Raw genomic sequence first — 18,945 nt, 5'->3', positions numbered from 1 at the left:
GCTCACAATGTAAGATCAAGTTTTGGTTTCTAACTGCAACACCCCTCCCCTTTGTTTAGGATATCCAAATTGAGTTCAAAGACTTTGGTTATACAAATATCATGGGCTCCCCTTGCTTGCAAGGTGTAACAATCTTCCTTCTATATGATGATGTAACAAAAGCACAAATCTCTAGCCTCAAATATGTAGATGGTAGCGTGTTTAAAACTCATCACTTAGGCCAAGCAGATTGATTGAAAATCAATAAAATAAGTTTATTTTAGAAACAGAACAGAATAAAAGATTGTCAATAATAAGCTGTTGTGAACTTGTCTCTTAATAAATCAGTTGCAGAGGTTTACATAAACTCTTATATCAGATGCGACCCTTTTCCTAATCTTTCGGCCTTCTCTTGGTCTAAAAGCTCAAATTTCCTCGTTTAACACACTGTACCCTCAGAGACTTCAAGACTATAGCCCTTCTCGGGACTAGTCTTTTCCCCAGTTTTCTTTTCACTGTATTGGGACTTTCGCATCCCTTTTTGACAATTCCTTTTCCTATTTCCGCCCCTAGGCTAACAACATCTCTTATGATCTAATATAACCACAACCCCCTGTTAGAGTTTGGCTATTCTGAGCCTCTCTTCCCTAGACTCATCAATCTAATCCAGTCCCTCTCTGGACCTAGCAGTTCTCCTAACTAACACTATCCCGCAGGATATTCTACTCCAGGCACTCTCTTTTCTAGAGCCCTGGCAGTATAATGGTAGGGAGCCCTTTTCTATTCAGACTCTACCCCTAACCATCTTTCTCTAACCCCTGAAAACCCTTCTTCTCTGGATTCCAGGTCCTAACTCCTCAACATTCCAACCCCCAACTGAACCTTCTCCTGCCTGAGTCCCAACTGACTCCCCAACTAACCATTCGGAATTTTCAAACGTTCCAGCCCACAGGCGATTGGCTGGCCCTCAGCTGCCTTCCGATTGGACAGCTGGGAGTGCTTCTCCGTTACACAAGGCTCTAGTATGCCTACTGTTTAAACTTATTTCTCTCAGCTTCCCATCTCATTCATGCAACTGCAGAACTATCCTATGCTGAAATAAAGTTATATATATATTTAAAAAACTATCTTGGAAGCCCTGAGCCTCAATCTCCTAACACATATGGCTCTTGTAACATGGTTTTCCAGTAGCACTAGCATGTGTGGGCACCACAACTCTCACTGTTCCACTCTGTGCAGGCAAGCTTCTTATAATATGCACATCCTTAGCACCAGTCAGAATGAACTGGTCTATCTACACCAGATTGAATCTTCCATTTAAAAGAACCCCACTTGCCAAATTATAATCTTGGCATATTCAAGAGATGGAATTTGCCTAAGGAATTATTTCTTATTTTCTCTGTGTCATGACCTAATTGCCCAAGACTTTTTCTTCTCAAAGAACTAACAGCACTGAAGTAGGGACTTGTTACAGCATCCCTGAAGGTCTTTTCTACTTTTCTCAGTTTGTATGGTTCAGTAACTTTAGCCTCCATGGAATTTGCTTCATGACAGCAAAAGGCTTGATACATTGGGGACATTCCCATTATGTTTTCCTAACATGTAGACAGGTCAAGATATGAGAAATATGCAAAAGGAACTTCACACACACACACACACACACACACTGAATAAACTCATCATTACCGCTTACCCATTGCAGAACTATTGTATTCTCCCCTTTCATTTTAGAAAATTTACTGAGGTTATTTTTTTTTATTAAAAAAAATGGATAAGCAATGATACCGGTTTTCTCCTTGCAGCCAAACTCTCAACAGAAGCCCTGTACATTTGGCTTTGGTGCTGTTTCTGCTCAATGTTGGATGTATACTGATGCTAACTGAGCAGTCTTTTGATGCTGGTCATGCAGCTTGGCACTTACACTGAGCACAACAGCATTACCTCAATTTTTTCAGGTCATATCAAATATTGTGAGTGTTGACTGCAGCTGTAAAATTTTCAGCAGCAAGCCACTGACTATAAAATGAAGTCAACCTATAGTTAGTCTGAGAGCTAGTGTTGCATAGTGGTTTGGGTATTGGGCTATGACTCTGGAGAGCAGGGTTTGATTTCTTTGTCTCCCTCTGAGGCTGAGAGTGCGTGACTTGTCAAAGGTCACACAATGGATGTCCATAGCTGAGCAGAGTCAGAGTCCAACATTCAACCATTACACCATGCCAGTGCTCATTCTTTGCCAAGATGTTTTCCCTTATTAGTTCACATGATTACATAATTATTAGAGCTATTCAACATTTCCTTATTATGAACATTCCCTTTATGATTCAGATACAGGATTCTTTTGGGCTCCAGTGATCAAGACATGCAAAACAAAGTCTTTCATAGTCACTATCTCCAACAAAGAGCAAATTGAACATCAGAAAGTGTGGAATGCTGGTATGTACATATTTCCTCTTCTTGTGTTTTAAGAGAGATTTATCATGGCAATCCAGAACATAACTAAGCTTGAGACAAGAGCCACAAATTAAATATACTAAGCAAATGTGCACGTTTTCCCTTCATTCCATTTAACAAACCCTGATTGATGGATTGGGGAATTCAAGTAGAAGCCAGAAAAATATCAGTGTCTGAGGAGTATAAGCATTATGCAGACTTTAGCATTATAAATAAAACTGAAACATTTTAATCAAAAAGCAGTTCTTAGGAACATGAGTAAAGTATATTACCTGTTATACCATTTGATTCCTTTTGTAGATTACAATACCACAGTCTGTTTACTGGATCACATCCTTCTCGTATAGATAGCAGAACATATTGCCCATCATCAGATACCTAAAATAAATCAAAATTGGCACAACATGGTTACTAATTCCAAATGAAAAAGTTAGTAATTGTTACTCAAATATTTCCCCCATTTTCCCTGAAAAGCATTCTGCAAGCAAAATCCATCAGAGAGGTATGTTGCATCGAAGTACCATAAATTGATGATTATTGATGGAGTATATGTCTGGCTTACAATACTGAATGGATGGCCCGGGTCATTTCAAGTACATTCCACTTTTCATGAATAGATAAAATAGCATTCTGAGTTATGATGCCAAAGGGTACTCTGATGAAACAGAGTTGTCTGAAATCAAAAGCAGTTTGGAAGAGGGGAAAAAACCTCTCATCTAGGCAGCTGCTATGTTACAGAGAGTCGTGACTTTTTGAAATTGTTGTGCTAAATGCAAAGTGACAGTAAACCATGTCAAAATTTATAATGACAGCCCTTTACTGAAAGTAATCACTCTACAGCAAAGCATCACAAATTAATTATAATCACTCAATGCAGACTTTTCAAAGACTTTTCAAAGATCAGCAAAATACATACATTTTAAAATTCTGTCTGAAATTTGTTGCACTTCTTTCCTGAGATTGCTTTGGGTTTTACTTTGTTTGTTATTTTGGGATTTAAACATTTGTATAAAAGGTTTTGAAAAATAAAAAAAGAAAAGAAACACCATTAAATACAAATATGAATTGGGAATGGTAGGGGGAACATGGTCAACTCAGGTGTGTGTGTGTGTGGTGGGGGGGGTTGACCCTTCATTCACCTGCTATTGTGCCTTTAAAATTACTCCTTTGAAGCTTGGAGAAAAAAACCCAAAAGGCATCACAATATGGGAAAGGAAGGAGTTTAAATTCTATCTTAACCTCTTGCAGTCCTTTAAAGTATTAACCTACCGACACAGTTGACATCTGCATTTTTAACATGTATATTAAAGCAACAATGCATCTCCCCTCTCATTTTGCCCTTAGCTCTCACAAAAGCAAAATAAATAACTATTTTAGAAACCAGAGTAAGATTCCTATTAACTCCTGCCTTCTTACAAATGTTACAAAAGAAGACGGGATTGCTGCTTGAAAGCTATCCCGCCTTCAGTTCCCTCTGTTTCTCAGAATGGCTTGGAGAGCAGACCAACCATTCCACAGAACTTCACTCTGCTCCTTTGCAATGCCAGGTCGGTCAAAAACAAGACCCACTTCATCCAGGACCTCCTCCTGGATGAGGATGCCGACCTGGCCTGCTTCACAGAGACCTGGCTGGGAGAGGATAGCGCAGTCACCTGGCGCAGGCCCTACCAGCTGGGTATTCTGTCAGTGAGCAGGTGAGGAGAAGTGGGTGGGGGGGGGGGCGGAGTGGCTCTGGTTCACAAGTACCACCTGACCTTGACCAGGATACCTGTCCGGAACACAGTCCACTTCGAGTGTATGTATCTCAGCCTGAAGACCAAGGATAGTCTGGGGATTTTGCTAGTCTACCAACCACCCCATTGTCTAACAGACTCCCTGACAGAGCTGACACAGCTGGTCTCTGAGCTACTGTTGGAGTCCCCCAGACTTCTAGTTTTGGGGGACTTCAACATTCCGCTCAAGACCAGCTTAACAGGTGCGGCTCGGGAGTTCATGGAGACCATGACAAACATGGGCCTATCCCAACTGGTCATTGGACCCACACATTGTGCAGGTCATACACTCGATGCGGTCTTTAGTATGGAACAAGAATATCCGTGGGCGGAGGTAGTAAGTACCTCCGCATTGTCATGGACGGATCATTTCCTGGTCAAGACGGCACTAAGAGCCAATATCTGCTCCACCAGGGGTGGTGGACCCATTCGAATGGTCCGCCCTCGAAGGCTAATGGAACCAATAGGATTCCAGAGAGCCTTAGAGGGTTTAATGGTTGGGAATGCCGGTGACCCTGTCGATGCTCTGGTTGATACCTGGAACACCGATCTTACCAGGGCTATCAACACGATCGCTCCCAAGCGTCCTTGCCAATCCGCTTCAAGTCGTAGGCCATGGTATACACCAGAGCTTAGGAGAATGAAGCGGTTCGGACAACGACTAGAGCGTAGGTGGCGGAAGACTCGACTCCTATCTGACAGAACTCGCCATAGGAACTTTCTTTGTTCCTATCGGGAGGCAATTCGTGCAGCAAAGAGAGCTTTCTCCTCTGCATGGGTTGCGTCTGCAGAGTCCCGTCCAGCAGAGCTGTTTAAGGTGGTGAGGGAAATGACGCAGGTACCTCCTGCGCCAAATCCCTTGCTTAACCCAACGACGGCCTGCTGTGACGCGTTTAACAACTTCTTCACAGATAAAATCTCTCAGATAAGAGCCGACTTAGACGCCACTGTTGCAACAGAATCTGTAGGCGAGGTGTCCAGCGACTCTGACAACGAAGTTATTTTGGATCAGCTCCAATCAGTGAGTACCGAGGACGTGGACAAGCTGCTTGGTAAGGTGAGGAAAACAACCTGCCCTCTCGACCCTTGCCCATCATGGCTGGCCGTCCAGGGGGAGGATGCATTGAGGAGATTCCTCACGGATATCATCAATGCATCCTTTAGGGAAGGGCATGTTCCATCTTGTCTGAAGGAAGCGGCTGTTAAGCCGCTTCTGAATAAACCTTCCCTGGACCCCCTGGATATGAACAACTACAGGCCTGTTTCTTTGCTGCCATTTTTGGGCAAGGTAATCGAGAGGGCGGTTGCTCTTCAGCTCCAAGCTGTCTTGGATGAAACCGATTATCTAGACCCATTTCAAACCGGCTTCAGGACAGGCTTTGGGGTTGAGACTGCCATGATTGCCTTGACTGACGATCTGCATCTGAGCATCGACAGGGGTAGTGTGACCCAGTTGGTGCTCTTAGACCTCTCAGCGGCTTTCGATACGATAGATCACGGCATCCTCCTGGACCGCTTGGGGGGATTAGGTATCGGAGGCACTGCATTGCAGTGGTTCCGGTCCTTCCTCTCGGGCAGGTCCCAGAGGGTGTTGCTCGGGGACAGTAGCTCCATAAAGAGGGAGCTCCTTTGTGGGGTCCCTCAGGGAGCTATTTTGTCCCCAATGTTGTTTAACATCTATATGAAGCCGCTGGGTGAGATCATACAGAGTTATGGTGCTGGGTGCTATCAGTACGCTGATGACACCCAAATCTATTTCTCCATGTCTCGTTCGTCGGCCTCGAATTCTAATGGCATCTCTTCTCTCAATGAATGTCTTCGGGTGGTAATGGGCTGGATGAGGAAAAACAGATTGAAGCTGAATCTGAACAAGACGGAGGTGCTCACGGTAGCAGCCCCGAAACCAAGAATTGGGTTGCAACCACCAGTCCTGGACGGGGTCACACTCTCCTCTAGTGACTGTGTTCGCAGTCTGGGGGTGCTCCTTGACTCGTCGCTCCTGATGACAGATCAGGTGAATGCGACCGTCAGGAGCGCCTGTTATCAGCTTCGGCTGATACGCCAGCTGCGCCCTTTTCTGGAAGTAAGGGATCTCGAGACTGTTGTGCACGCGCTGGTAACCTCACGCCTTGACTTCTGTAATGCGCTCTACATGGGGCTACCCTTGTGCCTGGTTCGGAAACTACAGCTGGTTCAAAACATGGCAGCCAGGCTTGCGTCAGGAACATCTAGAAGGGACCATATCACTCTGGTTTTGAGGTCCCTCCACTGGCTGCCTATTGGTTTCCGGGCCCAGTACAAGGTGTTGGTTATTACCTTTAAAGCCCTAAATGGCTTGGGTCCAAGCTATCTCAGAGACCGCCTCTTCCCATACAATCCTCCCCGCGCTCTCCGGTCCTCTGGGAGGAACTTGTTGCAGCCTCAAAAATTGAGGCTTGCGGCCACCTCCCAGAGGGCTTTTTCTGCTGTTGCCCCCAGGCTCTGGAACGATCTGCTAGATGAGATCCGTCAATTAACATCTTTGGACAGCTTCAAAAAGGCTGTCAAGACGGATCTCTTCAGGCAGGCCTTCCCAGACAAATATCCCGGCCTCAGGATCTCCCCCCTCCTCAGTAATGTCTCCAAAGCCCCCTTTTCTTTTCTTTTCTTTTCTTTAGAACTGAAGTTGCAGTGGTTCATTGGTTGGTATTATTTTGTTTAATTTATTGTTATTTTAACTCTTTATTGTGGTTTTAAATTAGATATGTTGTTTAATAACTTTTTAAGGGGGGAGGGAAATATATTGTTTTTATGCTGTATGTTATTTTAATGTTGTAAACCGCCCGGAATGGTTCGCCACAGGGCGGTATATAAATAAAAATTTATTATTATTATTATTATTATTATTATTATTATTATTATTATTATTCTTTCTATATGGTACCAAGCAAATAAATACATGGTTGGGGGACACCAACTATAATCCTCAGATGTTTTTTATTGAAACTAGCAACAGGACAATTAAGTTAAATTTGCACAATGCCATGCTACACAGATACTTTAGTGCAGTTCAGTCCATGCTTTAAACACAAAAACATACACAAATAATAAAAATTTAAAAAATGACACTCCAAGCTCAATAATGTCTCTTGTGTATTTATAAAAACCTATCTCAATAGTCATGGACTACATATTACACATTATCATCAAATGGCTTAAAAAACACTAAGGCAGTTGCTAGTCCCAGAGTAAACCCTCTGAATCAATGAGAACTTCCCAAGTCAACAGTTACGTAAATTTGGTTGATTCAGTGGCCTATACTAGTTGTAACTAACAATTCGACTTAAACCCAAGAATCCTTAGAAACCTAAGGTTTTGAAGCAAACAAGCTGAATTTAAATATATATATATTTTCAAATTGGCTATTATATAGAAATGAGAGAAGAGCCTACAAGGCAGAGATGGAAATTGTGCCTGTAATGCAGGGGTGGGAAATGCAGAAGGTGGTGCTGGGAGATGGTGGTTTGACACCCTGGCACTGGCCTGTAGTATCCCTCAGGGTTCATTTTGTCACATATGCTGTTGAACATATAGCTGAAACCACTAGGAGATGGTATATGGAGCTTTGGGGTTCAGTGTGACTAGTATGTGGATGACACTCAACTCAACCTCTCTTTTTGACCTAACTCCAAGGAAACTGTTTCAGTGCTAAATCAGTGTCTGCTGTTAGTGATTGAATGAATGATGACAAACAAAGTGAAATTTAATCCAGGCAAGGCAGAGGTTCTCCTGATCCATGGAAAGGAAGATCAAGGAACAGGGATTCAGGGATTGGGGTTACAATCCTCCTAAAATCTCAGGTTCATAGCTTGGGTATATAATTCTGAACTCCACTCTGAGCCTGGATACCCTGGTTTTAGTGGTGGCCAGAAATACATTAGCACAGATAAAACTACTGCATCAGTTGTGACCATTCCCAGCAAAACATGCCTTGATTACATCGCATTCCGATTACTGTCAGGAAATTTCAGTGCATTCAAAATGCTGTGGCCAGAGTGTTGACTAATTTCCAGGCACAATTTGAAGTGCTGGTCATGACCTGTAAAGCCTTACAGAGCTTGAATCCAGACTATTTTCAACTGTGAGTTGCCTGTGGGCTTCCTGTTCTTCCCACAACCTTCATCGCCATGCTTGGTGAGAATATGGGAGAGAGTCTTCTTGCTGGCTGTTTCTAGGCTGCACAATACTCTGCCAGGGGATACAAGACTGGCCCCCACATTATTGTGCTTCCACAAGTAGGTAAAATATTTTTTTTATTTGGATAAGTAGCTACTTAGAAAGATCGTTAATGAGATATGCATCCTGCATTGTGTTTTTATTGTTCTTGTCACTAGTTTTAAATGTTTTTATGCTATGTTAAAGTATTGATGTTTTAATATGATATCTTATTAAACTGTGTTTTAACTTTTTTTTTCTACTGAATTTTAATTCATGTATCTTGTTTGAAACAATTCATGAGTGTCCTTGGGTCCCATTCAAGAGACAGACAGGATATGAATTAAATAAATAAATTTTTAGAAAGCAACTTCACTAAGTAAACTCAGTGCACAGGATTTATACCAAGCATCAGAGTTCTCTCTCCTAGAAAACTGTGACCCAAAGCTGTCAATGGTACCTCTGTTCTTCTGAGTGAAGTATGCAGTATCTTTGTATATATTTGTATTGTTTCTAACTATCAAGAAAGTAATTGTGGCCCTGTCTTGCTCCTGTAACCATTATAATGGAAGGATAGGAAATGATTTTGAGGAAGTTCCCATGTTCAAAGGAACACAGGAAGTGTTTATTTTTGCTAAACAAAACAATTAAACAAAAAGGAATGCTTTATTTGTTTTTTTATATTCTGTTATACCTCTACCGCATTCTCCCATCATGGAAAATAAGACTCCTGCTTGTTCTCCAATCAGACCTAAACCTCTGATTCTAAAGACAAAAATTTCAAATACAAGGTCAAAACAAGTCAGATGAGGCAATAATGTGCAAATATCTCTCATCAACTTCAATAAATTGCTCTGAGAACAATCTACATTTCATTTCCAATATAAAGTCATGGCTATATATTCCCAGGTTACACAGTTGATAACGGCTCACATTAAATGTAATTTGATTAAGATGGTGGATGAAAATATATAAAATACAGTCACCCCTCCATTTTTGTGTACTTGAAATCTGCGGTCTCGATTATTCATGGAGGGGCGAGTCCCACTGGCTAAAATGGCACGCATGGCCATTCAAGCCAATGGGGCTTGAATATATGTGAGTTTCCGTTTTTGCAGGGGGGGCTGGAATGGATCCCCCGCGGAAACAGAGAGGTGGCTGTATTTAATTTAATGGAAGAACTGCAATTAGTTTTCCTGTTTTCTTTATTTCTACTTTTTAAGACTTGGTATCATAGTCTATGAAAATATAGCTAGAAATTTAGTTCCTAATATTCAAACCCCCACTTATTTCACTCTCCTTTCTTTAGTGCTCCTTACAGAGAGTGAGTGGACATGCACCCACACACACAGAAATTATAACCTATTTTGCTAGAATTATGTACAGTATTTAAGAAAGAAGTGATGAAATTTGTACATACACAAGAACTTCTCCGCACTTTCCAGTGGTGTCACAAGATGCTTAACCAACTGATGCAGAACATGCACCGTACCTACTGCCAATCCAGAGGGCCCATTACTGTCATATGCAACTGGCTGTGCCATCAGGATCACCTCACTCACAATGCCTCAGTGGAAAGAAAGCCCCACTCAAACCATGGCTGCATTTACACTACAGAATTAATGCAGTTTGATACCATGGAATTCTGGGATTTGTAGTTTCATGAGATATTTAGTCTTTGCTGTCTGAGAGCTCTGGTGCCACAAGAAAGTACAAATCCCAGGATTCCATAGGATGGAGCCATGGCAGTTAAAGCGGTATCAAACTGAATCAATTATGCAGTGTGACAGCAGCCCATGATTCAGGCAACCAGCTGTTCTTTGGAGTTATGCCACCCTCTATCCTACTGCAGCATTTGCCAGATTTACTGTACAGTACTCTTTCTTCCCCTTACCCTAGCCTGAGTTAATAATATATAGCTTTCCCAAGCATCTGGTCCTGCTTAATCTCTTTGTAACAGTCATACACATGTGCATTTCCATCGATAGCCATGTATCCTGTTTTTTTCACTTGCCTGGCTTGTCCTACTACTGCCTAAGGTCTTTGTTATCTCTACCAATTCTGTCTCCTTCTCAGGACACATCTCACAGTCCACTGACCCTCCTCACTTCCTTAGCTATTCCTGCTTCTGGCTTCATTGTCACTTCGCTTTCCTGTCTCTTAGGTAATCTTTTCACACATCACATCTCGTTGACAATATAGTTTTATTGGTTTCTGGAACCAATGTGAAGTTTACATTCCAGCAAAACTGTCTGCAAATATTTTAGACTGTCCATTTACAGAATATCTGAAAAGATTTGAATACAGCATTATCAGCTCAAACGATGAATGTCTGAGGCTTTAACCACCACAGGTCTCCACAAAATATCATCACATTAATTCTGTTTTGTACTGTGGCCCTCAACCAACACATCTTCCTGTTTCTTTCCCACACACATAGATTCACATGCTAAAATCTGATGTACCTCCCCCAATTTATTTTTCTTGGAAGGAAGGCTTTTCCGTACCAGTCTACTGAATTTCATAGGATAAGAACACACTCTGGAACTTTACTGTACCAAATAACACATGCAAAGTTGCTGATACATTTTGACAATGTTGTGGCAGCACCATGAATATATGGGCATCTATGGTTTAGGGGACATCCAAATGATAAAATAAGTAGCCATTCGTCCTACTTCCATCCCTACATATTGAAGCATCAACATCAGCTCGAGAATAGTACAACTGTGCTACGAGTACAATGCTTCAAAATCAGATAGACTGACTGGAAACAGGCAGCCATGGCAGCATAATAAACTGGGTCCTTACACCAGATCCCTGACACTGGGAAATGTTCATCCCTAACTGAAGAAAGCAGGTGCCAAGTTTTTAAAACCTTGAAGACACTTTCTAAACAAAACCACAGTGTTTATACTGCTACTATTTTCATTGTGTTATCTGAAAAGGAGTGAGGGCAGAGAGCCTCTCTAGTATTTCTGACACACTTGAATGTGTGTTTTATAGTATTCTGAAAAAGGGAACTTGACTGCAAACAGCAACTGAAGTCTTATTGAGCCCTACTTAACACCATGTAAGCAGACTGTCATTCTGCAGCACCCTCTACTGGGAACTTCCTCAAATTCATTCCCTATCTTTCCATTATAATGGTTACAGGGCCACAATTACTTTCTTGATAGTTAGAAACAATACAAATAGGTACAAAGATACACATACTTTACTCAGAAAAACAGAGATTGCATGTAAAACCTGTAGAGAACTACCAAGGACTAAGGACTGATACGAATAACCCTAAATGTATAATGTTCAAAGTAAATGTTTTGCTTTTTTTAACAGCATATCAAAGCAAAACAACTTGCTTACCAAAATACAAATGACAAACAAAAAAGTTAGGGACAATGCTTAAACAGAAACTACATAGCATAGCACAGATTTGTTTTTATAGGCTTTTTTAAAACTACACTACACATCCCAGTAATGTGCTGTTCAGACCTTCAAACCATGGAAGTGTGGAGGAGAAATGGGGACATGAGCACTAATCAGCTCCATCTCTGACTGTTCTACGTATACAGAGAGAGAAATGGGACAACTTTAGAAATTCATTCCCTTGACTTTACAAAATGCTGAATTTCTGGTAAATCAAGCATAAAAGTCTGCCTTCAGACAAGACTCAACTTACCTCAGCTCCACCCATCCATTTGGGCTCATGAGGAAATTCGGTACATAGAACATCTTTTGACTGGTCAGTTCCTAGCACATGATAGTACAACTTCTGGTGCAAGTTGGTTGACGTTTCAGTGCCTGGAGCAAACAAGGGATCAAATTATATGTATGCAATTGTGAATAAAAATTACTTGCTAGCTCTAAAAAATTACAGATTAGAAGCTATTTATTTGCCTGGACAAAAACAAAACAAAACATCTCATACCACTCATATACCACCAGACAGATCAGTCATCATTGCAGAGAAGATGTGTAATACCAAAAGGACTTTGATTTTGTATTTTTAAAGTCATTTTAAAAAATAGCTATACTATGACTATCTGCTCCATATTATTTGTAAGACATTCTGTTATTTTTATTATTAAAGTTGGAATCTGTTCTGGGAGGCAAGCAGAATATAAAACAAACAACACTAATTTTAATAACAATAGTTTACAATATGAGTTAAAACAAGATACATCTGAAAACCTTAAGTGATAACATTTAATTTATTAAAAAACAACAAGAAGAAGAAGCAGCTTTCAGAATAAAACCAAGCATTGATTTAAACCAGTTTTTAAAATGTACAAGAAGGATGGAGTACCACAACCCAGTTAAAACTAATAATAATAATAAAAATTTTATTTCTATCCTGCTTTTTTCCAGGCAATCAAAGCAGTGTACAACAAGTTAAAATACATCCATATATATATATATATATATATATATATATATATATATCCTCCCCTTAAAACAAGATTAAACAGTATAAGATTAAAAACTACATATTAAAACCCGAATAATCCGAATAATAGTCATCATGGGCGGAGTTTGATAGATGGGAAGTCTTATTCCTGGCCAAGTATTTTTCCAGGAAGGCCTGCCAGAAGAGATCCGTCTTAATGGCTTTTTAAAAGCTCTCTAGATTGGTAATTTGACGAATCTCGTCCGGCAGGCTATTCCATAAATTGGGAGCTGCTGCAGAAAATGTACTCTGGGAGGTTGCCGTCAACCTGGTCTTTAAGGGCTGTAGTAAATTCCTCCCAGAGGACCTGAGTGTACGGGGCAGATTGTATCAAAAGTGTATTCAAAATGGTTTTGATTGCTGTTTGGAAAAGGGCAGAGAGGAGACCAGTCCTCCTTTTCAGAAAACCTTCCCTTGATGATCTCAAAATTCAGGTAGTCTCACAGTTGTTTTGCCTATGTAAATGTCCATGCTTTGCTCTCAGCAGTAAAGAAAATACAAACTGCAACCTGGCACAGCTCTTCAAAGACATCAGCTGGAACATAAAGCAATATCATGATTTCCACAAAAGGGCCTACAAGGGCAAGGTGAGCAAGCAGAATGAAAAATATCAGGAGCAAAAGAAGCCAAGGACTATGGAAACAATTGGAAAAATTACCTTTTTGGACTGCAGCTCCTACAATACGCAAGCCAGCATAGACCCTGCAAGATTTTGATCTAAAAAGGTAAATTTGCCAAGCATTAAATGGGAGGCAGGATATCCAGAAGTTGGGAGCAGACTTAGAAATGAAACACAGAAACCAGAAGGAGGTAGTAGGAGAAGGAAAGAAAGACCTATGGACACAAGAAGCTTGCTCATAAACCATTGTTGTGTATCACTCACCATCACTTTTGCCATCTTGCTTTGGGTAGCAATTGTAGAACATGCCCTTGCCATCATGTGTCCAAGCCATACAACTAAATTTTACCATTTCCAATATGTCTGGAAGTTCTTCAGTACCATCCACCTTCATAAATTTGATGGTTACCCAGTCTGACCCACTGGAACTCAAACCATATGCAAAATATTCACCATCTTCACTGAATGCATAACCTGGCGATTTAAAACACACCATGCATTAATTGTTCACATCTTTAAAAGCAATTAAACACAAAATTTATAAATTAGAGGTGGGTAAGTTCTTTTTTTTATGATAATGTTTATTCGTTTTTCCAAATAACAAATTAAAAAAAGAAATACATACAACAATCGTACATGGAGTAAAAAGAGAACATCCATCTCATAGAATAGTCATAGTTATGTTACTCCTTCCCATTCTCCCCTCTATCTCTCCTATTTCCCCTCCCTTCCCTCCCAACCCCTCCCCCCTCATACAGTCTTCACTCACTACTTCCCTACCATCAGAAACCTTTAAATCTATATCTATTGCTCTAATTATCTAAAATAAAATAAAATTCACATCATTTACAATTTGCTTTCTGTTTGAACCAGAAAGAGAAAAATAAGACAAACAAAATAACGTCTTCACTCTTTTCTCTACACTCTGATTAACCTCAGAGTACGTTACATTAGGATCATTACTGTTAAACAATGTAAAACTTCCCAGTTGATAAACCATATAAGTATTAAACAATTTTCCCTTAAAAAGAATTCATACCTAGACTAGCTATGTCCCCCCAAGAGTTTTGGAAATACTTAATTACTTTCTCCCAATCTTCTAAGAAGAAATTTGATGGCTCATTTCTTATTCCCCTAGAGAGTCTATCCAGTTCCATCATATCCATGAGCTTAAATCTCCAATCTTCCTTCGTTGACAACGACGAAAGACAGAGGTGGGTAAGTTCTGAGGGTCAATTTTTTACTATTGGGATTCACTGCAGTGTGCATCAATAGGCACCCACCCTTGCCAAAACAAGAAATATAATCAGTCCTGAATGCTTCCAGAAGAAGTAATTCTAATTGTTTTATTTATTTTATTTATTTAATTTCTATCCTGCCTTTCTCCCCGAAGGGACCCAAGGTGGCTCACAAATAAAAAATCTAAAAACATATGGCAATAAAACAATTAAAACATTAGCTAAAAACAGTATAAAATTACGAACATCAAAACTACAATAAAATCACAATATCCATCCCATATAAAACCTATCCTATGCCTACAAATTAAAAGCCTGCGTGAACACATTAAAAGCCTGTTTTTGCGTGCCGACAAAAAGCCAGCAAGGAGGGAGCCAGCCTTGCTTCTTGCGGAAGGGCATTCCAGAGGAGCAGCCACCAAGAAGGCTCTCTCTTGTGTCCTGACCAGGTGAGCCTGTGATGATGGAGGGACCGAGAGAAAGCCTTCCTTGGAAGATCTTAGGACTCTAGCAGGTTTGTATGGGGAGATATGGTCTCTCAAATAATCTGGACCTAAGCCATGTAGGGCTTGATAAGTTATAACCAGCACTTTGAATCGTGCCTGGAAACAAATGGATAGCCATTGAAGCTGTTGCAGCAAGGGAGTTATGTGGTCCCTATAACTGGCCCCAGTCAGCATCTGGCAGCGACATTTTGCACACACTGAAGTTTCCAAACAGTTTCCAAAGCCAGCCCCACAAAGAGTGAATTGCAGTAGTCCAAATAGGACGTAATCAAGGCATGTTTCACTGTAACCAGATCTGATGTCTCAAGGAATGGGCACAGTTGGCCCACTAGTAATGGCCTCACCACAGCTCCTTTAGGCAGGATGGAAATCTGCCTTACTGCAGTGAGGCATTCACCACTCCCCTTACCCACTTGGCCAGTCACCTTCTAGCTGCTTTCAGGATTCAGGAAGGGCAAGGATCCCATATACACATAGTAGCCCTCACTTCTCTAAGGACTCTGTCCACATCATCAGGCTGCACAGATTGAAACTTATCCAATAAAACAGGACAAGCAGGTGCCAATATTACACCCAGTGAACCTATGTCAACTACAGCATCCAAGTCAGAACCAATCTGAGCAATTTTGTCTACAAAGTGTCTTGCAAATTCTTCATTGTGAGCTGTCGAGTGGTCTTTGTCTTCTTCTTGGGTGTAAACGCCCTTGACCACTCTGCTGGACAACACTGTGCAGATGCAATGGTGGTAGAGAACTGCAATTTCTTTGCTGCATCCATTGCCCCACGACAGGCCTTCCAATAGGCCTTAGCACATGTTCAGTTGGACTCACTCCAAGTTTTCTGCCATTGTCTAGTCTCTGTCCCACTCGTTTCATCAGTGAACCAGGGGGCATGTCTGGGTCTACTTCGTGGGAGGGGACAGTCAGGGGCAATCATGTCCACTGCCCTGGCCATTTAGCTATTCCAGAGATCTGCCAGGGCTTCGACAGGATCACCTGCCAAGGCAACAGGAAACTCCCCAAGAGCCATCAGGAATCCATAAGCCTCCTGGGGTGGACCATCTTAATCAGCCCTCCACCCCTGCAGAGGCTCTAAGTCCCAGTGAGTCTAAACCCTACCAGTAGTGATCAGTCTATGGCAATGGACTACAGAGAGTTCCTCCACTCCCAGATCACTGTCATCCTGCTTAGAGCAAAAAATCAGGTCCAGAGTGTGTCCTGCCGGATGGGTGGCACCATATATTACTTGGGACAACCCCATGGTTATCACTGCAGACATGAAGTCCTGAGCAGCTCTAACAGAGCAGTCTCTGCATGGATGTTGAAGTCCCCCAGGACAACAAGCTGAGCGGACTCCAATGCCACTGCAGAGACCAGCTCATGCAGGAAGACTGTTGTGCAGCAGAGGGCGGAATACACCAACAGAATCCCTAATCTGTTCCAGACACCCACCTTTAAGTAAACACACTCATACCCAGTAGACTGGGACAGGACACCTGGTGAGGGAGATGGAATCCGAATAGACCACTGCCACTCTGCCTCCCCAACCCCCAGGTCTCACCTGCTGCTGTACGAAAACCCAGGTGGACAGAGCTGGGAGAGATTAACCTCCCAACTTCATCTAGCCAGGTCTCCGTAATACAAGCCAGGACAGTACAGGATCAAAGGTGTTTTCCCATTCACCAACCTGGCATTGAGCAGCAGCATTTTCAGCCCAGGGGGCCTGTTGCCAAGGCTATCTAAATTATTTGAAATGGGGGACAACTTGGGAGAAACTAACACCCTGTGACTCTCCATTCTCCCAGAAGAAAAGTGCTGACTCCCCATTATTGCCATGACGGCTGCTCCATGGGTTACTTCCCCTCCCATGCCCTCCTTATAGCACATGTTTGGCTGGTAACAGGCAAATTGTTTCAGGATCACAGCCTGAAGTAGTCCTCCAAATGAGGCTAGCAACAGCAAGCAAGCAAGCAAGAAACCTCTTCCTGGAGTGTGGGGGTGGCAGTTCTCTCCCTTCTGTGCTAGCGCCCCAACGAAGTACAGTAATTGTTCCCAGCAATGATGGGAAAGTGGCAGCATATTTGGAAGCAGTATAAAAACAACTGTGCAGACAGCATGAGGCATGTGGGACACACAATTACAACTCCTATTAAAATATCTCGTAACTGTGCTACACAATGAAACATAATGTATGCATATCTATAACAATAGCAGGAAAATGATATACAGACATCCAAAATGACACACTGTGAAAACCCAGCTTCACTAACCTCGCAATGCCACAGTACCATCATCAGAAAGTTTATTTGGGTCAAGAAATACTTTGGCTTCAGCATCCAAGGAATCTTGCACATATAATACTCGTTGGTTCTGAAGTCCAGAATTATAAAAATGAAAATACCTAGAACACACATTTGAAACAAAACAAATGAAATTGTTTTTAATTAAGTTATTTAATTGACTGAAGGAAATGGAGGATGGAATTTTTTCTTTGGCAATTATAAACAATTCTATTAATAAAAACAAGAGGCCAGACAAAAGCTTTTGAATTCAGCAAAGTCACAATGTTTGCTAAGGAGTTATTATACATTTTATATTTTAAACATTGGCAGGCCACTGAAGAAGACGTAGGTCGAAACGCATCTGGTCTTTTGTTTTTATTAATATAATAATAATAATAAAACTTTTATTTGTATACCGCTTTTCCATCTGATCAAAACGGTTCACACTATGCCAATTATGTGACATATGTCACAATACAAAGCAATACAATACATCAAGCAGTACAATATAACAACAGTTACATCAACAATATTACACAGTTCAATAAAAGTCTAATAGCATATACAAAGCAATTAGAAACTATCAGTTGTGGTTGGGCATCCGGATCTTAAGTAGGGTGTTCTATCTCTCTAGAGTGAATCAGGGGGGTATGCTATCTGAAAAAGATAAGTTTTCAATGCCTTCTTAAAGGCTTCCAGTGTGGAACATAGTCGGATCTTTTCGGGAAGGGCGTTCCAGTGAGCGGGAGCTATCGCCGTGTAGGCTCTCTGATGAGTAGCTACTAATTTTACCCTGGAGTATTCAAGTAGGTATGTCCCCGATGTTCTGAGGGTGCGGGGTGGATTATGTAGGGCAGTGATGGTGAACCTTTTCGAGGCCAAGTGCCCAAACTGCAACCCAAAGCCCACTTATTTATTGCAAAGTGCCATGTCCCTCTGGCTTTCTAGTAACAAACTCTGGCAGACTGTGCTGGGACGATGGCACATGTGCCCAGAGAGGGCTCTGAGTGCCACCTCTGGCACGCATGCCATAGGTTCGCCATCACTGATGTAGGGAGAGGCGCTCCCTCAAGTAACTCGGGCCCAAGCCATGTAGGGCTTTATAGGTAAGAACCAACACTTTGTATTGCGCCCGGAAGCTAATAGGCAGCCAGTGAAGAGATTTTAGTATAGGTGTTATGTGGTCCGAGCTTAGGGTACCCATGACCAATCTGGCTGCAGCGTTCTGGACTAAATGAAGCTTCCGAAGCTGGTACAAAGGTAGCCCCATGTAGAGCGCGTTACAGAAATCCAAGCGAGAGGTTACCAGTGCGTGTACTACAGTTTCAAGGTCCTTTCGATCCAGACAGGGACGCAGTTGGCGTATCAGCCGAAGCTGGTACCAAGCACTCCTGGCCATCGCATCTACTTGAGATGATAATTGTAGAGATGAGTCCAGGAGTACTCCCAAACTGCGAA

General features: G+C 41.7%; 1 protein-coding gene across 1 annotated transcript in view; it reads right to left on the bottom strand.

Annotated features, from left to right (window-relative positions):
- The window catches only part of PREP (prolyl endopeptidase), a 99,523-nt gene that overhangs the window by 63,899 nt on the left and 16,679 nt on the right, over nucleotides 1-18,945 (bottom strand). The window contains exons 4-7 of the mRNA XM_089530664.1: nucleotides 17,476-17,606; nucleotides 13,727-13,936; nucleotides 12,076-12,197; nucleotides 2,703-2,808 (exon numbers count right to left, since the gene is read on the bottom strand). Of these exons, the coding sequence (XP_089386790.1) occupies nucleotides 2,703-2,808; nucleotides 12,076-12,197; nucleotides 13,727-13,936; nucleotides 17,476-17,606 (569 nt within the window). The remainder of the gene's footprint in view (nucleotides 1-2,702; nucleotides 2,809-12,075; nucleotides 12,198-13,726; nucleotides 13,937-17,475; nucleotides 17,607-18,945) is intronic.

This window comes from Sceloporus occidentalis, unplaced genomic scaffold (assembly GCF_023333645.1).
Source record: "Sceloporus occidentalis isolate IW3139 unplaced genomic scaffold, rSceOcc1.0.p SCAF_6, whole genome shotgun sequence".
NCBI lineage: Eukaryota > Metazoa > Chordata > Lepidosauria > Squamata > Phrynosomatidae > Sceloporus > Sceloporus occidentalis.
The sequence above is the reverse complement of the archived record's forward strand: the minus strand, read 5'-3'. Positions and strand labels throughout refer to the sequence as shown.